General features: G+C 42.5%; 1 protein-coding gene across 2 annotated transcripts in view; it reads right to left on the minus strand.

Moving 5' to 3' along the window:
- Positions 1-285: 285 nt before the first annotated feature.
- SAMSN1 (SAM domain, SH3 domain and nuclear localization signals 1) overlaps positions 286-25,473 on the minus strand; it is a 30,410-nt gene continuing 5,222 nt past the window's right edge. Inside the window, exons 2-8 of one of the 2 annotated variants that reach the window (XM_069945082.1) lie at positions 15,167-15,238; positions 12,187-12,345; positions 9,096-9,231; positions 8,533-8,684; positions 7,351-7,551; positions 6,241-6,391; positions 286-1,178 (exon numbers count right to left, since the gene is read on the minus strand). In XM_069945082.1, coding sequence (XP_069801183.1) covers positions 976-1,178; positions 6,241-6,391; positions 7,351-7,551; positions 8,533-8,684; positions 9,096-9,231; positions 12,187-12,345; positions 15,167-15,238 — 1,074 coding nt within the window. In that variant the 3' untranslated portion in view covers positions 286-975. The remainder of the gene's footprint in view (positions 1,179-6,240; positions 6,392-7,350; positions 7,552-8,532; positions 8,685-9,095; positions 9,232-12,186; positions 12,346-15,166; positions 15,239-25,473) is intronic. The other variant, XM_069945083.1, reaches the window with a different exon arrangement.

Genomic DNA, 25,473 nt, shown 5'->3' on the forward strand with positions numbered 1-25,473 from the left:
TCTTTTTTTGCAAAAAATGGATGAAGAAAACGGATTGCAAAAACACAGTGTGAACCCAGGGTAACAACGATGAAGCTCCAGAGAGTTGAACTTTAAAGTGACTGTACCACCAGGCCCAGGCTGAAGCCGACCCACCCCCAGTGGGAAGAAACCCCAGCCCCTCCATGACGTGACTCCATTAGAATCAATGGAACCCTATCATAGAGGGGCTGGGGTTTCCTCCCACTAAGGGTGGGTCGGCCCGCCTCCAGTGCTTCAGCCTGGGCCTGGTGGTACAGTCACTTTAAACTCTGCTACACCTACAGTATGTTATATCATGCAATATTGTTATGTAAGGAACTATTTTGTGCTGCTTGTTAATTACAATGCTAAACCTAGATGTACAGCTCCATAAATGAGTTCCTTTGTAAGTTGTTACTGCTAAATATGAAGATGATAGATCCAAGATCTCTATACACTGAAGAGAAAGGTTGGCCAAGCCATTAGCTTCAATAGGACCATTGATGTCATATATCCGGGACCTTCATGCTCTCCATGATGGATGATGTTGGAGCGGAGAAGGATCGGAACAATGAATTTCAGCCCCTGCTCCTCTTGTTTTCCATAGAGATAACCTGCTGGCAGAGGGGTCTGGCTGCCCCTTCTCTTCTCTCTCCATAGACAACACATGCACACTCTGTCCGCTAAACATCACTAAGAAGTTGGGCACCTGTAGATATGAGAGTTCCTTGAAGTATAAAGTTGATATGATAGAAGTCATACAGTACATGGTCGTAGTCATAGGAGCCCCATGAAAACTGCCCCCAACAAGATGCCCCCTCACTATGACTACTCCGCTCTAGGCTATCCACCATGTCTGGGGTCCATCTGCTGTTTTATGTATGAATAATAAATACTTATAAAGTCTGTGAAGGGGTGACAGTGTGTGCGGACAGGCCTGGGCCTGAGGGGTGCGGATCCTGACAGGCAGCCATGTTAGGGACATTCAGTAATTGTGATTTTCTGTACAGATTCACATAGTTTTTCTGACTCTGCATCATCTTTGCTGTTCTCTGAATTCTCCAGTGTGATGTAACATCCTGAGTCTCGGGGACAGTCACTTAGTTCACTCTTGTTTGCAGCAGTGTCAGGGCCGAGCGTCACCGGCAGAGAGTCATGGCCGCCGCCTTCCGGTTCACCTGTCAGAAGAGCATAAACATTAGTCTCCACAACGACACGACATAATACCAAACAGTATTACTGAGAGGATGTATCACCGATATCTACCTCACCTCCCTGCCCCATGTCTGTCTGTCTATGTATGTACCAGTTACAGCTTCTATGTAGTAATGTTTATAATATAAGGTTTGGTTCTATGACCAGGGGCAGAGTAACTTTACTATAGGCCCCAGGCTGTTCACAAAGCCTGGGCCCCCATCCCACTGTAACTATGTCAGCACTAGCAAGGTACTACAGGATAGATAATGTCATGATGTCCTGATTTGTGCAAAATTGTAGTAAAAAAGCAGGGTTTTTTTGCCAATCATGGCAAATATATATAGAGAGAGAAGTACAGTAGATGCCATTTTCCTATATAGTATATCATTAAAGGGGAACTCCAGATAGAGGTTAAAAAAAGGAAACTTCTGCAGAAGCATAGCGCATTACTTACTTATCTATCCCAGTTTTAAATCTACCAAAAATCCATTTGTTTGGGGGAGTTTTGCTCTGTTTAGTGTTTCTGTCCTTCCTGGTTTGGCATTTCCCAGGATGCAATGCTTTCCCTTATGTGATCATCACAGCCCCCACCCATTACAATCAGTAAAATTAGTGCACCAGCTGCTTCTGGCAGGTTAGAGATAGTGAATCACTCAGGGGATTGGGTTATTCAGCCAAGCCTCCTGTGAGATCATGCCCTGCCCCCTGTCTGCATCATCAACAAACACACACAATGTGAGACAGAGGCATGGAATATTTGTCTCCTGGGGGGGGGATAGCAGCAGGAGCAGAAGGCAATGGGAATTGGCCCAGGGGGCATTTTTTCACTTCCTGGATTTCTATCAGCTACCAGTGTAGCAGAACTGTACAGATACTGTAATACATTGTATAGACACATCTATATAACTTTTAATAGAAAACAAGTGTTTCTTATCCGGAGTTTACCTTTAACATACATTTGCCCAGCGCATGCCAAAAAGACGCCCCTCTGCTATATGCTGGGTGCATAGAGGCATATGGATGTATTCAGTATATGCACAGGCCAAAAATACATAACAGAACATAAACAGACCTTAAAGGGTTTGTCTAGGCTTAGAAAAACATTGACCTCTCCTGACCTCTCCTCAGTTTGGGGTTTTGCAGCTCGGTTTCATTAAAGTGAATGGAGCTGAATTGTAATACCGCACACAACCTGAGGACAGGACTCATGGAAAACCTCTTTAAAAGGGTTATCCAGTGCTACAAAAACATGGCCACTTTCTTTCAGAGACAACACGACTCTTGTCTCCAGGTCAGGTGCGGTTTGCAATTAAGCTCCAATTATTTTAATGGAACTGAGCAGCAAAACCCCGCCCAAGCTGGAGACAAGAGTGGGGCTGTCTCTGGAAGAAAGTAGCCATGTTTTTGTAGCGCCGGATAACCCCTTTGAGGAGTTTGGTGTCGGCTTTCAGGCATATAGAGTCTGGGTACAGGTGTATGGCTGGTGTCCAGGACAATGTGCTTACTGTAACCTCCATGATGCGTCTATACAATATTCAATAACATAAGTAAAGCTCAGCTTCCTAACACCTTGAGCCTATGTAGCAGGGCCGGCTCCAGGTTTTGGTGGGCCCTTGGGCGACAGAGCCTCAGCGGGCCCCTTTGTATAGTAAATCATGTGGCATCACTTTTAGAGGGTCTCTATCTCCCCATTCTGTGTAGGTATACAGCTGTGTATTATATACTTATTATCCCCCTGTATGAGTGTGTATATACTGTATATCTCCATTCTGTGTAGGTATACAGCAGTGTATTATATACTTATTATCCTCCTGTATGTGTGTGTATATATCTCTCCATTCTGTGTAGGTATACAGCTGTGTATTATATACTTATTATCCCCCTGTATGAGTGTGTATATATATCTCCATTCTGTGTAGGTATACAGCAGTGTATTATATACACACTCATACAGGAGGAGGATAATAAGTATATAATACACTGCTGTATACCTACACAGAATGGAGATATATACTGTACACACTCATACAGGGGGATAATAAGTATATAAACACAGCTGTATACCTACACAGAATTGAGAGATATATACACTCATACAGGAGGATAATAAGTATATAATACACTGCTGTATACCTACACAGAATGGAGATATACAATATATATATATATATATATATATATATATATATATATATACACACACACTCATACAGAAGGATAATAAGTATATAATACACTGCTGTATACCTACACAGAATGGAGAGATATATACACACTCATACAGGAGGGGGATAATAAGTATATGTCTCTCCATTCTGTGTAGGTATACAGCAGTGTATTATATACCTATTATCCCCCCCCTGTATGAGTGTGTGTGTGTGTGTGTGTGTATATATGTATATATATATATATATATATATATATATATATATATATATCCATTCTGTGTAGGTGATCAGCAGTGTATTATATACTTATTCCCCCCTGTATGAGTGTGTATATATATATATATATATATATATATATATATATATATATATATACTTATAATACACTGCTGATCACCTACACTAAATGGAGAGAAAAAAATAGCAATACAACAGTGGATTTATTGCATATTGTGACTCCCCCATGGAAAGTAAAGGGGAAAATCTGCAATAAATCCACTGCAGCAGATATGCCACAGGTGATCCTACCTTCCTACTCCCAGCACACATAGACAGATATTCATACACAACACCTGCATAGACTTACACACACAACACTAGCATACAGACTTACACACACACAACACTAGCATACAGACTTACACACACACAACACCTGCATACAGACTTGCACACATATGCATGTATACTCAGTCACACATACACTCACCTCTGTATCTGTCAGTCCTGTTACATCTTCTCCCTCTGCCTGGGCCGCTGTGGAGGTCAGGAGACCCAGGAATACAGGAGGGGGCAGGGAAGCACAGCACAGGCAGCAATGTGAGGAGGCTTCTGGGCCCTGACCTGCTGTTTAGCCTCTACAGGCTGCCGTGCAGTGAGCCCCGCCCCCTCTCCTCTGGTCCGACGCTGAGAGACTGAGGCCTGGAGGAGCCACAAAATGACTTAAGTGGCTCACCAGCGCCCCCCTCATCCCTGCGCCCGGCTCATCCCCCCTCCCCCCACAGCCTCAGGTAATGATGTGTGCGCTCACAGCACAGCACCACCTGCACACAGTGCGATGTGTGTCAGTGTGTGAGCGCAGTGAGAGGGGAGGGAGAGGGGAAGAAATGGGTGGGCAAGTGCAGGGGGGCCCCTTGAGGCACTGTGGGCCCCGGCACTTGCCCGAGTATGCCTGGTGCTGACGCCGGCCCTGCTATGTAGTCTCCTCTTACCTCCAGTTACATATAGACTTATCCTTTATAAATTACAGAATACATATCTTAGACGTTGACACGTATAAGTATTAGACTAGAGTGAAAGACTCTTAAAAGTGACATTTTTCAGCACCTATAATCCCACGAATCTTCCTAATGCTTCTCGCCTGTCCTTATATTAACTTTCCTGGGATTACCTGAAACTCCTATGAAGCTCTGACCTATAAAGTCTAATCCTGTGAGTATTTTCAAAGTCAAGAACGGCTTTGGAACCTGCTGAGAAGAGGCACCTGATCACCATGGCGGGGGGCCAGTTTATAAGATGTGCGCACATAAACAATATGGAGGAGCTGCTTCTTTTATCGGTCGTATCCAGATACTGGAAGCTTAGTAGTGTAAGCTAATAAAATAAATCTATTTCTGCATATACATATCAGATTCATAGTATTGGAGCTGGGTGATACCACGTTGGCGTGCCACATTGCATTAGTAGGCAAATAAAGCCGGACATCATGTCTTTAGGGTCTCATACATCTTATATAAAGGAAACAGTGCTCAGACAAGAAAAGGTTTCAACCAAGAAGCTGCATCTTATAGAGTTACGTAGAGACAATGGTAAACCCACACAGCTAGTCACTATGCAGCCTAGTGGCATTGTAATTGGTTTGTTACTAGGTAAATGGACTTGTGTAGCAGAAGAACTCTGTGGATATTCTGGTTTAATGATTTAAAAGGGTACTCCAGATATTTTTCTTTCAAATTTACTGGTGGCAGAAAGTGTCAGAGATTTGTTATATATATATTCTCAAGTGTTCCAGTACTTATCCGCTGCTGTATGTCTGGAGAGCAAGAGAGGTTTTTTATGGAGATTCGCTACTGCTCTGTACAGTTTCCGTTATGGACAGGGGTGGCAGCAGAGAGTACTGTGTCAGACTGGAAAGAATACACCACTTCCTGCAGGACATACAGCAGCTGATAAGAAGTGGACGACTTAAATGTAGTGACTAAAAATGTTGGTATAAATAATTACAATATTTGCCACATTGTATTAATGACTTACGTTCAGTAGTACAGATTGTTTTCTCGCTCTCTCTCTCTTTCTCTCTCTCTCTCTCTCTCTCTCTCTCTCTATATATATATATATATATATTTTATTTTTTATTTTTTTTTCCAATAAACAACAAATTCGAATGAGGTAAATAACAAATCTCTGGCACTTTCTGACACTAGTTGATTTGATAGCACTGGAGTTCCCCTTTAAATTACTAACCCCTTAATGGCACTTCTGGGACCCACCAATCTTGAGAATACGGAACATGGGCAACTTGCTTCTCAGCCCAAAACAAGCCTTGCCTCTATGTTCCTGAGAATGTGGAGAGTCCCAGCAACCAAATCTCTCCATCATCTGACACTTCTCCCCTATCCTGTGCATTGGACATAAGCCATTAAAGGGGTTATCCAGAATTAGTAAAAAGATGGCTGCTTTCTCCAGATACAGCACCACTCTTGTCCTCAGTTTGTGTGCAGTATTGCAGCTCAGTTTCATTGAAGGGAACGGAGCAGAGTTGTCATACCACACACAACCAGAGTACAGTGTAGGCGCTGTTTTTGGGGAAAAAAGCAGCTATGCTTTTCGAATCTTGGATAACCCCTTTAAGATAATATAGCATAGAATAACTTACAGTCACCGTCTTGCAGATTCGCAATGGCGATCAGGAGCCTCATCCGCTCTTCAGGGTTTGTAATATTGAGCTCACATAGATGACTCTCTTTTATGTCCTTTAGATCTTCAAGATTCTCATATCCATTCAATAGAAGACTTGACATATAGTCCTGTGAGATAAAACACAACAAAATGTAAGATTATACATCATACCACTTTCCAAATTTTCCAAAGAAAATTTTAAACTTTCATATGTGTTGCTCAGCATCTTTATTAAAGGGGTATTCCGCTAAAACATAACTTTTCATATGTTGCTGCCTATGATGAGAGCAACAATTCCTTCCATACATGTTATTATATATTCAACATCCTTCCCCCAGTTGTGAGCTGCTGCTTTCTGCTGAAAACACAAAAATCTGTGTGGGAGCCTCTTTCTCTGTCTCCCCCTCCCTTCTGATACGACTGATGTAAACAGGTCCCTGGCAGGCTTTATCTGCAACATTGTAGCTTCTTTGTAATGCAGGGAAGACTAATAACAGTGATTTTATCATCAACTTGACCTCAGAATAACCCTCCCAGCATTACAAAGAAGCTACAATGTTGCAGATAAAGCCAGCCAGAGACTTGTTTACATTACCTGTCTCAGAAGGGAGGGAGGAGGGGGAGACAGATAGAAAGGCTGACACACAGATTTTTGTGTCTTCAGCAGAAAGCAGCAGCTGAGAACTGGGGGAAGGAGACTGAATAGATAATAACAAGTATGGAATTAATTTTTAGCTGTCAGAAGGGAGGGGGAGGAGGGAAGACAGACAGAAAGGCTGAAATACAGTTTTTTGTGTCTTCAGCAGAAAGCAGCAGCTGAGAACTAGGGGAAGGAGACTGAGTAGATAATAACAAGTATGGAAGAAATTGTTAGTCTCACCATGGGCAGCAACATATTAAAAGTTATGTATGCGTAAAATACCCCTTTAAATTAAACTAATCATAATATTTTTTTTTGTTATAAGAGCAATGGTCTATTTTTGCACCGCCAACCCTTTTAACTTTAGGATGATCCCAATAGCAAATTTATGACAGGTAACAAGTTGCCAGAAGTAGCTGAGCCCCTATGGATCTCTCTACTTCTTACCTGTAGATTGAATCTTTCCAGAAGTTCCTGCAATGTTTTTGGCCTTGGTCGCTTACTCTTCCTCCTTATTATTTTTCTGGGCGCTTCTTCCTCTGATAAAATATCTACATATATAAATTTAAAATTCCCAACTTTGTTGTTCAGCATGCCGGTCCAGATGCCCATTGGCGTTTTGTAGATAATATCGATGATGTCTCCTTTCTGCAAATGGAAAAGCAATGATAAAGAGAGATAATTCACCAGAATGTAAAGCAAGCAGACTGCAGATTAGCAAAGAATAGGACTTCTTCTTCTTCTATTAACTATGTGGATAATGTAAGGATCAGACGATATCCAGGTTAGACTCTGTTCACACGGGCGTCATCACTTCCATTATTATAGGGGTATTCTGAGTTAAAAGAACTTATTGCCACAGGATAGGGGATAAGGGTAAGAATTCAGGGGATCTGTTCTTAAGATTGCATGGACCCCATTCTTGATATCACAGGGGGGTCCTAGCAGTTGTACTCTCCATAATCTAACCCTTATCCTCTATGTTTTTTTTAACTCTTATCCCTTTAAGAGATATGTGTGGAATCCTACATTTCAAATTTTTAAGTGATATTCTGCCCATCATATTAATAGAGAATCATCAATGTGAACAGAGAGAAAGGATCCTTGTAGTTCACCTTTAGAATTTACATTGCACAGAACACTTTATTTTTTATTGTGGCTGCAATAAAACATATCCAGATTCTTTAACAGTATATCTTTTGCATCAATAACATAAGGCCAATCAGGAAAGACAAAATCATGTAGCAGTAAAACCATTGTTAACACATACAGTGTTATAATTGAGTTTAGTGTAGACATGTATGCAGTAAGCTTTTATGCTCCCCCTAGTGGTGGCTGACATTAGCTAGAATTTTATCATTTAACTCTCACTATGGAGTAAACAACTGCGCTATTTTCCAAGCACAATAAAAGCTATGGGCCCTTTTGAACATATACAGTAATTCACTGGCCCTCTAATAGAGCTCTACAGCTATTATAAGACTACAGCTCCAATCATGGTGGTAGGTAAGAAAAATTGGGAGTTGTTTTGCCACAACAGCCACAGTGTCACCAACATAGTAAACAGACCTCAGACTATACATTTAATTAAACAGACCTGAACAGTGTGATTAATTTTTTTAGCTTTACCTTGATTTTCAGTGAATCGGTATCATATGGACTAGGAGTGAAGTCAGTATGGACTCTTGCTCGTCCACAGAATGGACCAGTATAAGGTATGTCATCATCAAGTCTAAAGCTGTCCCTATTACTGGTTCCATCAGAGCAGCTGGTCACTCCACCTGTAAGGAAGGCTCGCTGTTATTTATATAGGTTTTTGTTACAAAGTGAAACATACAGATTGCTAAATTAATTCTATTTAAAAATCATAAGTCTTCCAGTACTTATCAGCTGCTATATGTCCTGCAGGAAGTGATGTATTATTATTATTATTGGTGTATAATCCCCATATTAAACCTCTCCTGACATGGACAGAGGTGGCAGCAGAGAGCACCATGTTAGACTGGAAATAATATGCCACTTCCTGCAGGACATACGGCAGCTGATAAGTACTGGAAGACTTGATATTTTTAAATAGAAGTAAATTACAAATTATATAACTTTCTGACACTGGTTGATTTGAAAGTGATTTGTTTCCAACAGAGTACCCCTTAAACTGATCCCCATTTGAAAGCATTGTTATAGACACTTACTGGATGAACTCTGACCACTGTTAAGACTATAAAGACTTTCAACAGATTCACTGGCTATGAGATTGCTTTTTTCTGTGACAAGACCTGCCATGGTGTCACTATCCCGGTATGTAAAAGTCCCTTCCACATCTTCACTCTAAATAAAAATAAAGTGATACACATTAAAACATAAAATAAAGTTCAGATATTACTTTAGAGATCTGTAAACGTTATACAGGACACAATAGACAGGACCTATCCCATTGAGATAAATAATAAAATCGTCTGGGCATGCTCAGTGACCTTTACAGAGGTCATTCAACAGGAGGGGGGCTGAGTTGTGAGCAGCAGCTATTGCATATACTTCTGTTATCTATATCCTATGTCACCTCTCGCTGCACTCCTAGGAAATGATCTGTACAGGGCATAAAGTCTCAGCTTAGCTTTAGAACTAGTGGCCAGAATGGAAACTGCAAGATTTCAGGATTATTATAAAATATAGTTAATAAATTGAAAAATTCAAGTCGCTTGGCCTAAGTGGTTTCTAAGTCAATAAGCACATGTTAGAAGTTATTCTTTGTTGTATGGGCAGCAAAGGACTGGAATTAAGAGAAATCAATGCAAAAAAGAAAGTGTTTAAAAATAATGGGTTTGAAGGTCTAGAATCCACTTTAAGGCAATAAGGTTTCCAATAAAATTTGCAGGGAGGTAATAGTACTAGCTACATCAGAAAATGAGAAGCAATTTGCAGAGGAGAGTAAAAAATGTCTTCAGATACACTACATTGAGGGTAAAAAAGACTTCTAGTGGAAATGCTGGACCCGTAACTGATGAGGAGGGTAATGTGGTCACAGGTGATATTGAGAAGGCTGACATATTCAATACGGTTTTCTCATCTGTGTTCACAAAGACCGCTGAGGATATGCTTACTTATATATACTGCTGCGGACATTATACCTGAGGGCTCAACTGGCTGACTGAAGGAATTGTTCATAAAGAGCTGGAAAAAAATTAATATGAATAATGCTGCTGGGGCTTATAGATTATATCCTCATGTTCTATAAAGAATTATTGTGATATATATATATATATATATATATATATATATATATATTATCCTTTTATACACATAGGGTAAATTAATTCAGCATAAATCCATTCTGAATTTTACAAAAAAAACAACAACATTGAATTAGATTTTTTGTGATCGGCTTTAAGTGACTAATTACAGGAGCAAGGACTGTTGTCAAGGACGGGAATCCTTGTTCAAGAACCTACATTGTATGCCTTAGTTCTCAGTACACAGTCACAGGGACCGGTGGTGATGCAGTATGCATTGTTAGTGCTGAGTGAGCACTAAAATTCTCGAGTCATCGTTATTCAAGTCCAGTATTTTTTAATGCTCAAATGATCGAGTGCTCAAATTAAGTAACGAACCCCATTGAAATCAATGGGAGATTTGAGCATTTAAAAGGGATATCTAGTGCTACAAAAACATGGCCACTTTCTTCCAGAGACAGCACCACTATTGTCTCCAGTTTGGGTGCAGGTTTTGCAAGTTAGTTCCATTGAAGTGAATGGAGCTTAATTACAAACCTCACCTGAGCTGGAGACAAGAGTTGTTCTGTCTGTGGACTGGCCATGTTTTCCTAACAATGGATAACCCCTTTAACCAAGTGCCCCCTGCTTGTCAGAGCTTTTTTTCCTTCTATTTTTTTTTGTATATTTCAGGATGTTTAAATGAAAAGTACAAAAATTAGAATGTAAAATTCTGAAAGACTCATTAGTGCTTCAGCGGAAATTCTAATGTGTCTTGCAGAAACCGATTGCATTTTTTCATTCTAATTTATGTTTATTTTGTTTGAACATCCCTTCAAGGGACAAAATATACAAAAAACTGAAATAGTTTACTGTGATGGGTGGGAGGTATAACTGATGTATGGTGTATGTATGGTGTATGTATGACCACCTTTACTCAAGCATCGACCTCAATCAAGCACCCTGATGCTTGGGGAACAGCGGAGCAGATTGCCCAGCCAAACGAAAGTGTTAGTGTGCCGAGAGCTGAAGGACAATTAAGACTGCCTAGAGCTTACACTCTTTGCTGGGGTTTGCACCTTGCTCAGCTGATGTTCACTGAGCAGCCAGGCATACAATGTATACACATACATGGGCAGATTTATCAAACATGGTGTAAAGTGAAACTGGCTCAGTTGCCCCTAACAACCAATCAGATTCCACCTTCCATTTTCCAAAGAGTCTGTGAGAAATGAAAGGTGGAATCTGATTGGTTGCTAGGGGCAACTGAGCCAGTTTCACTTTACACCATATTTGATAAATCTCCCCCAATGTATACACCAATGACTACTACTTGAGGAAGTCTTCAGTCCTTCTGGTATTACTATGAGCATTCTGAGTCAGCAATTACTAGAACAAAGTACTGTATACATGGTTACAATAAAATATGTCTGAAATAAGGGTCTTATAACCTAGGGTTATTAACTTGATGGACTCTTGACTTTTTTTTTCAACCTTATTAACTACACTCACCGGCCACTTTATTAGGTACACCTGTCCAACTGCACGTTACCACTTAATTTCTAATCAGCCAATCACATGGCGGCAACTCAGTGCATTTAGGCATGTAGACATGGTCAAGACAATCTCCTGAATTTCAAACCGAGCATCAGTATGGGGAAGAAAGGTGATTTGAGTGCCTTTGAACGTGGCATGGTTGTTGGTGCCAGAAGGGCTGGTCTGAGTATTTCAGAAACTGCTGATCTACTGGGATTTTCACGCACAACCATCTCTAGGGTTTACAGAGAATGGTCCGAAAAAACATCCAGTGAGCGGCAGTTCTGTGGGCGGAAATGCCTTGTTGATGCCAGAGGTCAGAGGAGAATGGGCAGACTGGTTCGAGCTGATAGAAAGGCAACAGTTACTCAAATAGCCAACCGTTACAACCAAGGTAGGCAGAAGAGCATCTCTGAACGCACAGTACGTCCAACTTTGAGGCAGATGGGCTACAGCAGCAGAAGACCACCCGTTACTAGCATGGTGTACCTAATAAAGTGGCCGGTGAGTGTATGTAACTATATGATGATTTCTGTACCTCAGAAAGAGCTTTGATATACTTTTTCCCCATCTTTTTCCGCATGGTCAGTGATATGGCTTTCATTTTCTTAGTCAGACTTCCAGCATTGTTTGATGCCTTGTCCCCATCTGAGCCTCCTCCTCCTCCGGCTTCAAAAACACTTCCCATATCAGCAATCTGTGTAAAAGGAAGAATAAGCGTCATCTGTAGCTCGCCATATAGCTAAATCTATGTAAAACTTACTACCATATCGCACTGCCTTTCCATGCAGAATTAAAATAAAGTTTCACCTTTGGTTAACAGTAGAGATGAGCGAACCTCGAGCATACTCAGGTCGATCCGAACCCGGACTTTCGGCATTTGATTAGCGGCGGCTTCTGAACTTGCATAAAGCCCTAAGGCTACATGGAAATCATGGATATAGTCATTGGCTGTATCCATGTTTTCCAGACAACCTTAGAGCTTTATCCAAGTTCAGCAGCCACCACTAATCAAATTCCGAAAGTTCGGATCGACTCGAACCCGGTTCGCTCATCTCTAGTTAACAGTAAAGATGAGCAAACCTTGGGCACGTTGGGTTAGTCCAAATCCGAACTCTCTGCATTTAAATACCAGTGGCTGAAGAAGTTGGATGCAGCCCTAGGGGATTCAGCAAAACATGGAAACAGTCTATGGCCTATGACTGTATCCATGTTTTCCATGCAGCCTTATTTCTGTATCCAACTACTTCAGCCACTGGTAATCAAATTCATAGCATTCTGGTAAAGACTAACCCAAGTGTGCTCAAGGTTTGCTCATCTCTAGTTAACAGTAATTGACAAATCTAACCTGCTGATAGCCCCCTATAGTACCAGGGACACTAAGGAGGAAGGTTGGTGTCTTACCTTCCTCCTCAGTGCGGGTCCTGCACTGTTAGGCTACGTTCACACAGAGCAAAAGGGGCGGATTACGCGAGGAAATATTTCCGCCTGAAATCAACTGACGCTGAATTCCGAGCAGAAAATAAGCAGAATGTAAGCAGAATCCCTGCGTATTCCGCTAGGAAAGTGTTCAGCTCGTAATCAGCTCTTGACAAATTCAGCGCGGAATACTCGAGGAATCCGTGCTGAATCCGCATGCATTCAGCGCTGAAATTCAGCGAGTATTTGGTGAGTAAACTAGACTATACCAGAATATATACTAGAATCCTCCTCCCCCCCTTTTTTCCCAATTTCCGCGCTGATTCAGCGTGTAATTTCCGTGCTGAAATAGAAAATCAGAGCCCCATTGGGGCGGAAAGCAGATTAGTTCAGTGCGGAAATTCCACCGTGTGAACTGCAGAGCAGAATTTCCATTCAACACAATGGAAATTAGCTCTGCACCTATTTTAACGGCTGAAATTTCAGCGCTGATTCAGCGCAGAAATTCAGCTGTTTTTGCTCTGTGTGAATGAGCCCTTAGTTGGGGTAAACTCCGCTCTGGAGCACCATTAGGAGCACTGGTGTGTCATCTGTCCCACCCCCCTCTATTGATTATCATTAAAAGGGGTGGGCACAGCAGTAATCCTAATGGTGCTCCAGAGCGGAGTTTACCCCGACTAACAGCACTGGACCGGCACTAAGGAGGAAGATAACACACATACCTACCTCCTCAGTGTCCCCATTGCTATAGGGGGCTATCAGCAGGTTAGATTCATCTAACCTGCTGATAGTTCCCCTTTAAGACTCTCAGCAATAAGCAAAGAGAGTCTAAGAACTCAGCTTGGAGGTAACCTTCATGTTCCCCGTAGGACCCACATCAAAGGTTTATTACCCAGTCAACCAACACCATGCTGTGTACTGAAGAAGAGCAAGGACCCCCAAACAGCTGTTTACTGGAGGAAGAGATTCTATTTTGGTTGACGGTTTTAGGACGGTCAAGCTCTGACTTTCAATAGACGGCAATACAGAGACAGTATTTTTTTCTACTGGCGGAGAACCACTTTACTTACTTTTGCCTGGCCTATAAGACACCCTATGTGGCCATGGTGGCCTCCACAAGGAGACACATTACCCCCGTGCTAACCTATGCTCAATAGGAGATGGGACAAAAGAAGTGCCTTGTATGACTGTGTTCATACTGTGTGCTTTTTTGTTGTGTCTTTCGCATTTAAAAAATATTTTTTATTTATTTATAAGAAAACTAAAATAAAGATATAGAAGGGGGAAGGGCTATAGAAAATAAAATAGGGATGGGAGTGGAGTTTTTAAACATTATCACTGTTTGGATAGTTGCTTTATTCTCTCTCTCTCTCTCTCATATATATATATATATATATATATATAGCAAAAATATTCTGTGGCGCAGCACTCCTTCAAGAAGAATATAAATGGTGCCAAACAGTAAGCACCCTTGTGACCATAGGTGCTAAATTATATAATCAAAAGAATCTCTGTGGCACTCAAAAAATAGTGAAAAAACTTGTGGTTTATTTGCCCATAACCGCTTTATGGGCAAATAAACCACAAGTTTTTTCACTATTTTTTGAGTGCCACAGAGATTCTTTTGATTATATATATATATATATATATATACACAACAGTTGCAGCTCTTGCAACTATTTGTTGCCATTAGTAATCAATTTGATGCGCTCTGTGAATGGACACAATGCATCTCCCTACCTACCTGTTTACTTCATTGGTGGAACTTAGCTCAGAGTATTTTGTGTTTAATTGCTTCCCCCTTTCAGCTTTTTTGTAGACATCTCTGCGTTCGGCAGACAAAAATTCTCAGGAGGAGCCTCAAGGTCAGAGGAGTGAAAAAAATAGAGCAGAGAAGCTCCCCACTGATCTCCTCCGCAGAGCACAGCACTTTCATCTTCCTTTCCTTTCATACACTGCATAAACCCTGATAACTAGACAGCGCCATTAAATAGATGAAATAACGCCGCACACTGTAATTTCCAAAATCATCCCCAGATCAGATGTATCATTATTAATACAGCACAGACAAATGCAGCGAGCTGCGGATAGAAACGCACCTCGGTCAGATCTTCCGGCTTGGAAATGGAAGGTTTCTTAAAGCGTTCAAAGGTCCCAAAGCTGCTGGTGCGCTGCAAAACCAACGAGGATGGGGATTAAACAGAGGCCTGAGAATCCAGGAGTAAAAAGCATGTGTGACTATAGACTTCCATAGTCTCCCTCATTGTGAACTGACCAGTACTCTATTTAGGGGATGATTGGTGGTGGGGTTTAACCACTTAGACCATACACGCTCTATGCAAACAGCTCTGCCATGTGCAGGATCCAAAAGGAATTAGTGTCTGATCAGTGAGGACCAACCACTGGGACCGCCAACATATGCTGACATACAAGCTGTATACATGTGCTATTATGTGTTTGATTCTGAATTAATAAGGTTTTCTCCTAAGGGACCAGGATTGATAGGGTACAACCTCTAGGACCACCACCATGTGCTGCTTTACAAACTCTATACAAATGGCTCTTCCATCTCCATGATCCTGAATTGGTAGGGTTTTCTCCAAATGGACCAGTACTCTATTAAAAGGAGATGAGTGTCTGATTGGTCAGGTTCAACTGCTGGGACCATTACCATGTGCCGCCATACAAGGTCTTTGTATACAGCTCTGCCGTATGCACCATTCTGAATATGTAGGGTTTCCAACAAAGGAGAAAACTGTCTGATTATTGGGAGTCTGGCTGCTGGGACCAAACCGATCACAAGATCAGGGGTCCCTTGTCCCCTAGTTTAAATAGAGCATCAGTTGGACATGTGCTACCAATCCATTCAACAATATTGCCATGTGTTGTACTCAGTTATCCTTGTCCGACTCACATAAGTCAAACTATTACTCAATTCCCCTGTTTGATGACCCCATGATCACTGGGGTCCCAGTGGTCAGACCCTCACTGATCACTTATCTCCTCTGTACTCAGCTCTCTCTGATGGCTCCATAGAGATTGAATAGAGCCGTGCGTCACATGCCAACCTGCAGCTGTATTAAAAAAAATTAACTGGGGGCCTTCGAGATCTCCAGGGGGCATAAAGGTTGCACCCATGTAATCTCTTACTTGTCTTCTATCCTGTATATAGCAGACAAGTAAGTTTCAATTGGAGAATCCCTTTAAGATTCCCCCCTATACATACACTCCTTCACCTCAGCTGACAGTCGCTTGCTACCAGGTCAGTGGGGTAGCTACAATGAAGGCAGGGAAGGCGACTGCTATGGGGCCCTTGCAGAAAAGGGGCCCCAGAAAGCCTGCTCTGCCCTCATAGTAGATATGCCACAGACAGCCGCCTACCGCATCCCCCAGGGGCCCGGAGAGGAAGAGGGATCCGGCATTGTACTCTTCAGCCCGCTCACTGTAGTTCAGGGTGAGCAGGCTACACATCAGGAGAGAAAAAGAGCAGGAGGACCTGCCAGGTCCTGCACCGCACAGGAGAGGACGAAGGACCTTATCACATGACCCAAAGATCCTCAATACTTCTGTGTGAAGATCAGCCGACTACAGGAAGAGGAGGGGGAAGCCTGTGAGCTGTAAGTGCTGAGTCTGTGTATGTATGTGTATCAGTAAGTGTGTGTATGCATGTATCTGTGGCTAAATATGTATATGTTAATGAGTGTATCTACTGTAGCTATGTATTTTTGTGTGTGTATATGTCAGTAGTGTCTGTGACTGGTGTATATGTGTGTATATGTAAGTTATGTCTGTAACACTGGTGTATATGTGTGTATATGTAAGTAATGTCTGTAACACTGGTGTATATGTGTGTATATGTAAGTAATGTCTGTAACACTAGTGTATATGTGTGTATATGTAAGTAATGTCTGTAACACTGGTGTATATGTAAGTAATGTCTGTAACACTGGTGTATATGTGTGTATATGTAAGTAATATCTGTAACACTGGTGTATATGTGTGTATATGTGTCACGGCCGCGGAGGTGTCCCATGGTCCGGGCCGCCGCCGCGACCTCCTCCTGCCCCATGCAGCTGCCGGGGACCTTGTGCAGGGACCCGGCGCTGCTGCTAGTTCGGCCCCTGGGGGCGCCTCACCTCTCCTCCGCTCCTGTCTCTCACTGTGCCGGCCGGCGCGCGCGTCCCCGCCTCCTAGGGCGCGCGCGCGCCGGCTGTCTTAGATTTAAAGGGGCAGTGCGCTCCTAATTGGTCCACATGTCAATCACTCCCCTATAAGTTCCAGTCCCTGCCCTACTACAGGTGTTGGAGCCTCTACATGCTTCCCATAGCGTTTGGCCCAGCCCCCTGTTGTTCCTGATTCCTATCCGCTACCTGGTCCCAAGTCCTTGTTCCTGATACCTATCCGCTACCTGGTCCCTAGTCCTTGTTCCTGGTTCCTGCTCCCCTGTCACTCCATTGCTCCTGTGTTCAGCCTGTCACCTGCGGTTACGTCTACAGACCTCTGCCAGCACCATCTCCTGCCTACTGCTCCTGCCACGCCTCGCCTGCCGTCGCTAGCAACCAAGCCAGGGGTAGCGACCTGGGGGTCGCCTGCCGCAGCAAGTCCATCCCGCCTTGCGGCGGGCTCTGGTGAATACCAGCGGCCCCCTAGACTCCGCTCCCTGGTGAGGTTAGTGCCATCGCTGGTGACGGTCCAGTGGATCCACTACTCCAGGCGTTACAATATGTAAGTAATGTCTGTAACACTGGTGTATATGTGTGTGTTTGTGTATGTCAGTTGTGTCTCAAGTGATTGACATGTTTGCTCCCAAAGATGTTCTGCAGCAGCTTCTATTAATGCTGGGCTCTAACAAAAGAACCCACCATTAAAAGAAAATGCAGCAGATATTATATCTGGTTCAGTATTTCTTATTACACTGAGATGATTTCCCTGTGTACAGTCTATTCATGCTGTATACATCTGCACTAGTGTAATCACATTCTAGTGTGAATGTGTTTATGTCAGTGGTGTATCTGTATATATGTTAATGGTGCCTCTGTGTGTATATATGTGCGTCATTGTGTGTGTTTGGGAGTTGGCCTTAAATGGTGGGCGTACAGGATTTATGGGGCCTCATGAATCCTAGCTACGCCCCTGGCTTGCTTCTGGTGTGTTCAGGGCTCAGTGTGTCAGGTCAGGACGGACAGGGAGGGCAGGTAATGTCTGCAGACACGATGAGGCCCCATGACCCTCATCTGCTACATATATCACACTGATTTGTCACCTGTAGACCCTCTAACTGCACCCTGCTGCCTTCACAAAAAGTAAGTATCTTTATACTAATAGACCTATACCTGGAGCTTGCTCAGAAGAAGTTTGATGCAGACCGAATGCTTTCTGGAAAACATGTACGGTATACAGCTATAGGCCATAGCCATGTTTTCCTGGACTCCCTATGGCTGCATCCAATTTCTTCAGCCATGGGTAATCCAATTCTATACGGTTGGCTTCAGAAGAATCCAAGCACACTCAAGGTTTGCTCATCTCGACTCACTGGATGATGATCAGTAGCGCTGATCGACTTGCGATATCACTGATCAGCCCTTCTTATGGAAAGCCCATGTAGATGAATACAACTCTACATAAGAATAAGTATCTGTTAGAAAGGTTAAAAAAATTACCTGTATCTCTGGATTCAAATGAATCAATGCTACCGTGTGGGTGAGGAGCAGTAAAATATAAAAACATTTTTTATATCCATCGTGATGGCATTTACAGCTTAGATATGTTCCAGATATATGAGGGTGGTGGGGGATGCCCAATAAGACTGGCACTATATAGGCCAGAGTGATTCAATGATTTGTATCCTTTTAGGATCTTTTTGATTTTCAGAATTATATTGCATGATTCAATGTACATGTTAATTCCCACACGTACAAAGTGTTGATGCACTGTTAACTATCACATTCACTGTATAGATCATAATAATGTGCAACGTTCACCAATTAAGTGATTTAATTGAAGTGATTGGGTGCTGAGCTGTAGTAACCCTGAACGGCCACTAATCAATATATGGAGCTGTCTGCTTTTGGTTCCTTCACAGTGCATGACAAACAGCTGATCGGCAGGGATGCTAGGTGTCAGACTTCCACTGATCAGAAATTGAGAAGAGTCTGTAAAACCTATTTAAAGCATACCTATCATTTACACGGGCCCCATAGCAGTTGCATGGTCTGCCTCTATAGTATCTACGTCACTGGATACAAACCTCTGCCTGGGCCCCCAACGGCAAAAGAGGTGGTTGGCCTCTATGATACTAGCTCACTCACCAACAGCACAACCAACCCCCCACCTGCACCTCCCTTCCGCATTCCACACAGTGACAGGGCACTAGCCGCCTGCACCTCCCACCCGCACCGGCCACGCTAGACAGTGACAGGGAACCATCCGTCTGCACCTTCTGCCTGCACCCTGCACAGTAATGGCACCAGCAGCCGTCATCCCACATCCCAGACAGTGACGGCACCATCGGCTGCATGCACCTGCATGTGAGTAGTGCATAGTCATCTCTGCTGTCACTGCTAAAATATCAGTAGATGGAATTGTAATGGTGACCATTGTCTATGGAACTTCCCGTAGATGCGATTGCTAGAATTTCTGTAGACTCTGTTATAATGCCGTCCACTGCTACTTTACCAGTGGGAGCGGAGATGAAGCATGCACGGCTTAGCACTTGGACTTTTGGTATGAAAGTAATTCATGGGATAATCCCATCAGCTGCAATGTGGCCAATAATGCATAGACATACAATCTTCATAGACAAACACTGGTGGCTGCTGCAGATTAGGCTATGGGTACATTTTGTGACATTGTGCAATTTAGAATGTGCTAGATCTGCCCTGGTCACTTCCTAGACCAAGGTCTATGGAGGCGGAAAGTCGTGACCTCTTTTTTAAAGTACTAAAAATAGGTCACGGGAAAAAAAAATCCTGACGTTGCTCAATGACAACAATAGGTCTTCAAAAACTAATATTTAGGAAACAGTATCAAACAGAATCAAATTATACCACCATCCAATGTCCAAATAATGCCTAACAGTACCAAACAATGGTGCCAACCAGTGCCTATCAGTACCAAACAGTGCCTAACAGTACCAAACAATACCACAAAGCAGTGCCTAACAGTACCAAACAATGCCGCCAAATGGCGCCTAACAGTACCAAACAATACCACAAAGCAGTGCCTAACAGTACCAAACAATGTCGCCAAATGGCGCCTAACAGTACCCAACAATGCAACCAAACAGTGCCTAAAAGTACCAAACAATAGCGCCTAAAAGTACCAAACAATGCCACCAAATGCGGCTTAATAATACCAAACAATGCTGCCAAACAGTGCCTAACAGTACCAACAATACCACAAAGCAGTGCCTAACAGTACCAAACAATGCCGCCAAATGGCGCCTAACAGTACCAAACAATGCAACCAAACAGTGCCTAAAAGTACCAAACAATAGCACCTAAAAGTACCAAACAATGCTGCCAAATGCGGCTTAATAATACCAAACAATGCTGCCAAACGGTGCCTAATTGTACCAAACAATGGCGCCAAACAGTGCCTAACAGTACCAAATAATGCCTGGCCTTATATACATGCCTGGCCAAGTATGGCTTTTCCTGACTCTCCTCAATCAGCAGATGTTATGGGAGAGAAAGATTGGGCATGTTGCATGTGAACTGCCCAGTCTTTTTGTTCTTTGGGAGATAAGCCACCACCTGTCTTTCCCTATTGAGAACATGTGCACTCTCTTCTAAGTTGCATGCACATATATGGGTGGATACGGAGACATAGCTTTCGTACATGTACGGCTACATAAGGGCACGCTCTTGCCTATAGACGTTCCTCCTATTCTGTGAATAAGCTGCAGCTTCAAGAGTTGCTAAGGAGTGACCAGCATTAAATTTCTCAGAAAGTTCTTTCTATAACCAACCCTAACAAGATACAAGTCACTGTGTTTAATACCTCGGCCACAGTCATGTACAAATGACAAGTGTCCACACGCACATGTCCACACCCTTACCCCACCATGACACTTTTCTATATAGGCCGTACTTTTAGATTGTGAAAGATAACACGTTCCTGAGAAACAACTTGAGACTGGGTTCACACTACGTATATTTCAGGCAGTATTTGGTCCTCTTGTCAGGTCCTCATAGCAACCAAAACCAGGAGTGGATTGAAAACACAGAAAGGCTCTGTTCACACAATGGCGAAATTGAGTGGATGGCCGCCATTATTTCAATATAACAGCCGTTGTTTTAAAATAACAGCAAATATTTGCCATTAAATGGCGGCCATCCACTCAATTACAACATTATGTAAACAGAACCTTTCTGTGTTTTCAATCCACTCCTGATTTTGGTTGCAATACAGCCTCAAATATACAGCCTCAAATATACGTAGTGGGAACCCAGCCTGAAGAAGTCAATGCAAGAATATTAAATAATATAGGGGGAGATTTGTCAAACATGGTGTAAAGTGAAACTGGCTCAGTCGCCCCTAGCAACCAATCAGATTCCACCTTTCATTTTCCAAAGAGTCTGTGAGGAATGAAAGGTGGAATCTGATTGGTTGCTAGGGGCAACTGAGCCAGTTTCACTTTACACCATTTTTGATAACTCCCCCCATTGCTCCTAAATGGCTTATTTAGGACACTGTTAAGAGTGAAGTCAATATTATTCCTTAGGTGCCATTCTCCCCATTCACTAACTGATAAATGAAGGGAATGTTTCATCAGAAAATGAAATACTGTATTGTTTAAATAATGTTTTCATGTTAAACATATTTTTTAGTATTTTTCGTGACTTTTTTTCTAATTTTCCATTTTTCTATCCACATTATAAAATAATCTTGAAATCTTGCAGATTTCATTCTCACCACTGGGGCTAAAACTAAGCTGAGACTTCCTGTCCTGCCTGTAGTGTTCAGAGGAGGCTGCTGTAAAGTGATCTGTACAACATTACAGCGACATCTGACACCAGTAGACAGAGGAGACAGTAGTAGCTCTCTGTGGAATGACCTTTTCAAAGGTCACAGAGTGCGCTCAGTAACGTTTACATCAATCTCAAGGGGACGGAGACTGTTGGTTGTCGTCTATGTCCATGAGTCTTGCTGTAAAGCATGTGACTAAATGCTGTTAAAACAGCTCAGGCAAGATGACAGCCCACATAACAATGTACAAAAATGGACAATGTACATACACTTTATACTATAGTCAGCTGAACCCATAGCTGGGAAGCCTCCTGAGATTTCAACAATAGATGATGTCAGTGGTGATGGGGGGGTCAGGCGTGATAGATTTTTACTGCACAACCCCTTTGTTCTCAGAGGAATAATGCAGCACCAGAGCAGTCTGGTTGTGGCTTTTACCTCACCATAGAGATATTATTTGGCCAATGGTGTCTAGGCACATTGACAGGTCTTTTTTTACAAGGGTTCTATGATATTAGAAAAACATGACTGCCTTGCTCTGGCACTACTTTTATCTATGGGATGTTTCTGGTACTGCAACTCAGTCATTACTTCAGCTGTTAAAAGGAAAGGCAGTGACAACTACTCAGGACACCTGCTATGGGCACACACAGCAGTCACTTATTCCATTGTGCAGTTCACATCACAATGGAATTTCCCTTTAAAGGAGAAGTCCGGTGAAAATTCTGATTAAAGTATTGTATTGTCCCCCAAAAGTTATAAAAATCACCAATATACACTTATTACGGGAAATGCACATAAAATGTTTTTTTTTTCCCTGCACTTACTACTACATCAAGGCTTCACTTTCTGAATAACATGGTGATGTCACTTCCTGGATAACATGGTGATGTCACTTCCTGGATAACATGGCAATGTCACTTCCTGGATAACATGGTGATGTCACTTCCTGGATAACATGGTGATGTCACTTCCTGGATAACATGGCGATGTCACTTCCTAGATAAAATGGTGATGTCACGACCCGACTCCCAGAGCTGTGCGGGTGTGGCTGCTGGAGAGGATTATGGCAGGGGGACACTGAGGGACACAGGGCACTGGAGGGACACTAAGCATCCCTCTGCCATCATCCTCTCCAGCAGTCACAGCCTGCACAGCTCTGGGAGTCGGGTCGTGACATCACCATTTTATCCAGGAAGTGACATCACCATGTTATCCAGGAAGTGACATCACCATGTTATCCAGGAAGTGACATCACCATGTTATCCAGGAAGTGAAGCCTTGATGCAGTAGTAAGTGCAGGGACAAATTCCCTGCATTTTCCGTAATAAGTGTATATTGGTGATTTGTATAACTTTTGGAGGGCAATACAATACTTTAATAAAAATTTTCACCGGACTTCTCCTTTAAATTACTTTCAGACAGCCACAACCTAAGAAAGACATCCTTCTTTTTTTATTTTTTAAAGATGTCAGATTCCTCAGTCTCGGCCGGACCTTGAGGGAGCAACGTGTCTTGAGTGCCAGTAACGCTCATAGCCGACCTACACGCCGATAGAGAAGAGGGCTAATCTTCACTCATTATCTTTACCCCTGTCAGATTGGCTTCCATCTCTATCCCTGCTCGCCTCTAAAAAGACAAGAAGTGGCTTTTGATGTGTCAGCAAAGCTATCGTACTTGGCAAACATCTCAAGACACCGGGAGAAGGGAAGGAAAAAAAAAAGCAAGCTGAATGTTCTGGGATTAGAATCTCAGCACACCCTTATTTTGCAGCACGCTCTGTTCCAAGACACAGAAAACAGCCGAGTTCTCCATATCAGAGGTCTTGAGCAAAGTAAAAAGGCCACCACCAGATTAGTGTATTTGATGTATCACTTTGATTCATCTAGTTAATGATCAGAGCAGAACACAGCCCTTGGCGCTGTTTTGTTTCTGCAAGCCTCCCTCCAGCTACGTCCTGCCATTAATTCACTGGCATGTGCCAACTCAGCATATCAAGGTCACTCTTGTCTTTCAAGGGGAACCTTTGGAGACATAATAAAACTGACAGAAAGTTCTTTTTTTTTTGCATGCTTTATGTTTTCTGAGTTCAACGGTAGCAGTTAATATCTGGAAGCTTATAGACTTTGTGATCCTGATGCTTTAAGTTTTTTTTGTTTTTTGTTTTTTTGCACTTTTGGAAGATACATTTTTTTTGTAGATAAAATAGTGACAGATTTATGCAATGTTACTAGGAAATATTTAATCTGCAATAAGTTGCAAATGCATGATGTCTCTTTCCAAAACAGCACTTTGCTGTCCTTGCAGATTGATGTTATTAAAGGAGTTATCAAGGTTTAGAAAAAAATCGCCGCTTTCTTCCAGAAACAGCACTGGTCTTGTCTCCGGTTTAGGTGTGGTTTTGCAATTAAAGGGGTATTCCACTAAGGTAAAATACATGTTGAACTCCTTTCCCCAGTTCTGAGCCTGCTGCTTTCTGTTGAAGACTGAGAAAACCGCGTGTGAGCTCTTCTTCTCGTCTCCCTTTTCGCTTCTGAGACGGCTCATGTAAACAGCGCCCCTGGCCGGCGATTTTGAGCTCCTGTGTTCCTGGTTCTCAGGAATAATCTGATGTCAAGTTGCTGATGACTTCACTGTGATTAATCATCCTGGCATTACAGAGTGCAGATACAACCGGCCAGGGAAGCTAATTACAAGTGTTTACATCAGCCGTCTCAGAAGAAAGGGGAGACAGAAAGAACAGCTGAAACACAGTTTTTTGTGTCTTTAGCAGAAAGCAGCATGTTTAGAACTGGGGGAAGGAGACTAAAAAGGTAATAAGTCTGTAAAGAATTATTAGTCTCCAGGAGGGCGGATGATTCAGCATTTATTTCACTTGAGCGGAATACCTCTTTATGCTCCATTCATATCAATGGAACTCAGTTGCAAAACAGTAGTGCTGTTTCTGACAAATGAATATGACCAGAAATTACATTTTTTTTTTTTTTATCAGCTTGGATAAACCCTTTACCTCATTTACTTGTACGGTTATCTTTCTCTTTATTCATTGATGGGTGACCTGATATCCGAAACACTATGGGGGAGATTTATCAAACATGGTGTAAAGTGAAACTGGCTCAGTTGCCCCTAGCAACCAATCAGATTCCACCTTTCTTTTTCCAAAGATTCTGTGAGGAATGAAAAGTGGAATCTGATTGGTTGCTAGGGGCAACTGGGGCAGTTTCACTTTACACCATGGTTGATAAATCTCCCCCTATATACTGTAATGTATACCAGGTTTAATGTATTTATGGACTAACAGTGGTGTGTGCTGTGTAGCACTGGAATGGGCTTCCTTGCCCTCGCTAAAGAAAATAATATACAGACCATGTGCATCTTAGGTCTTGTTCACATATGCATTAGGGATTTCCATTGCTCCACTGGATTATAGAATCAA

Source organism: Dendropsophus ebraccatus, chromosome 11 (assembly GCF_027789765.1).
Source record: "Dendropsophus ebraccatus isolate aDenEbr1 chromosome 11, aDenEbr1.pat, whole genome shotgun sequence".
NCBI classification, from domain to species: Eukaryota; Metazoa; Chordata; class Amphibia; order Anura; family Hylidae; genus Dendropsophus; species Dendropsophus ebraccatus.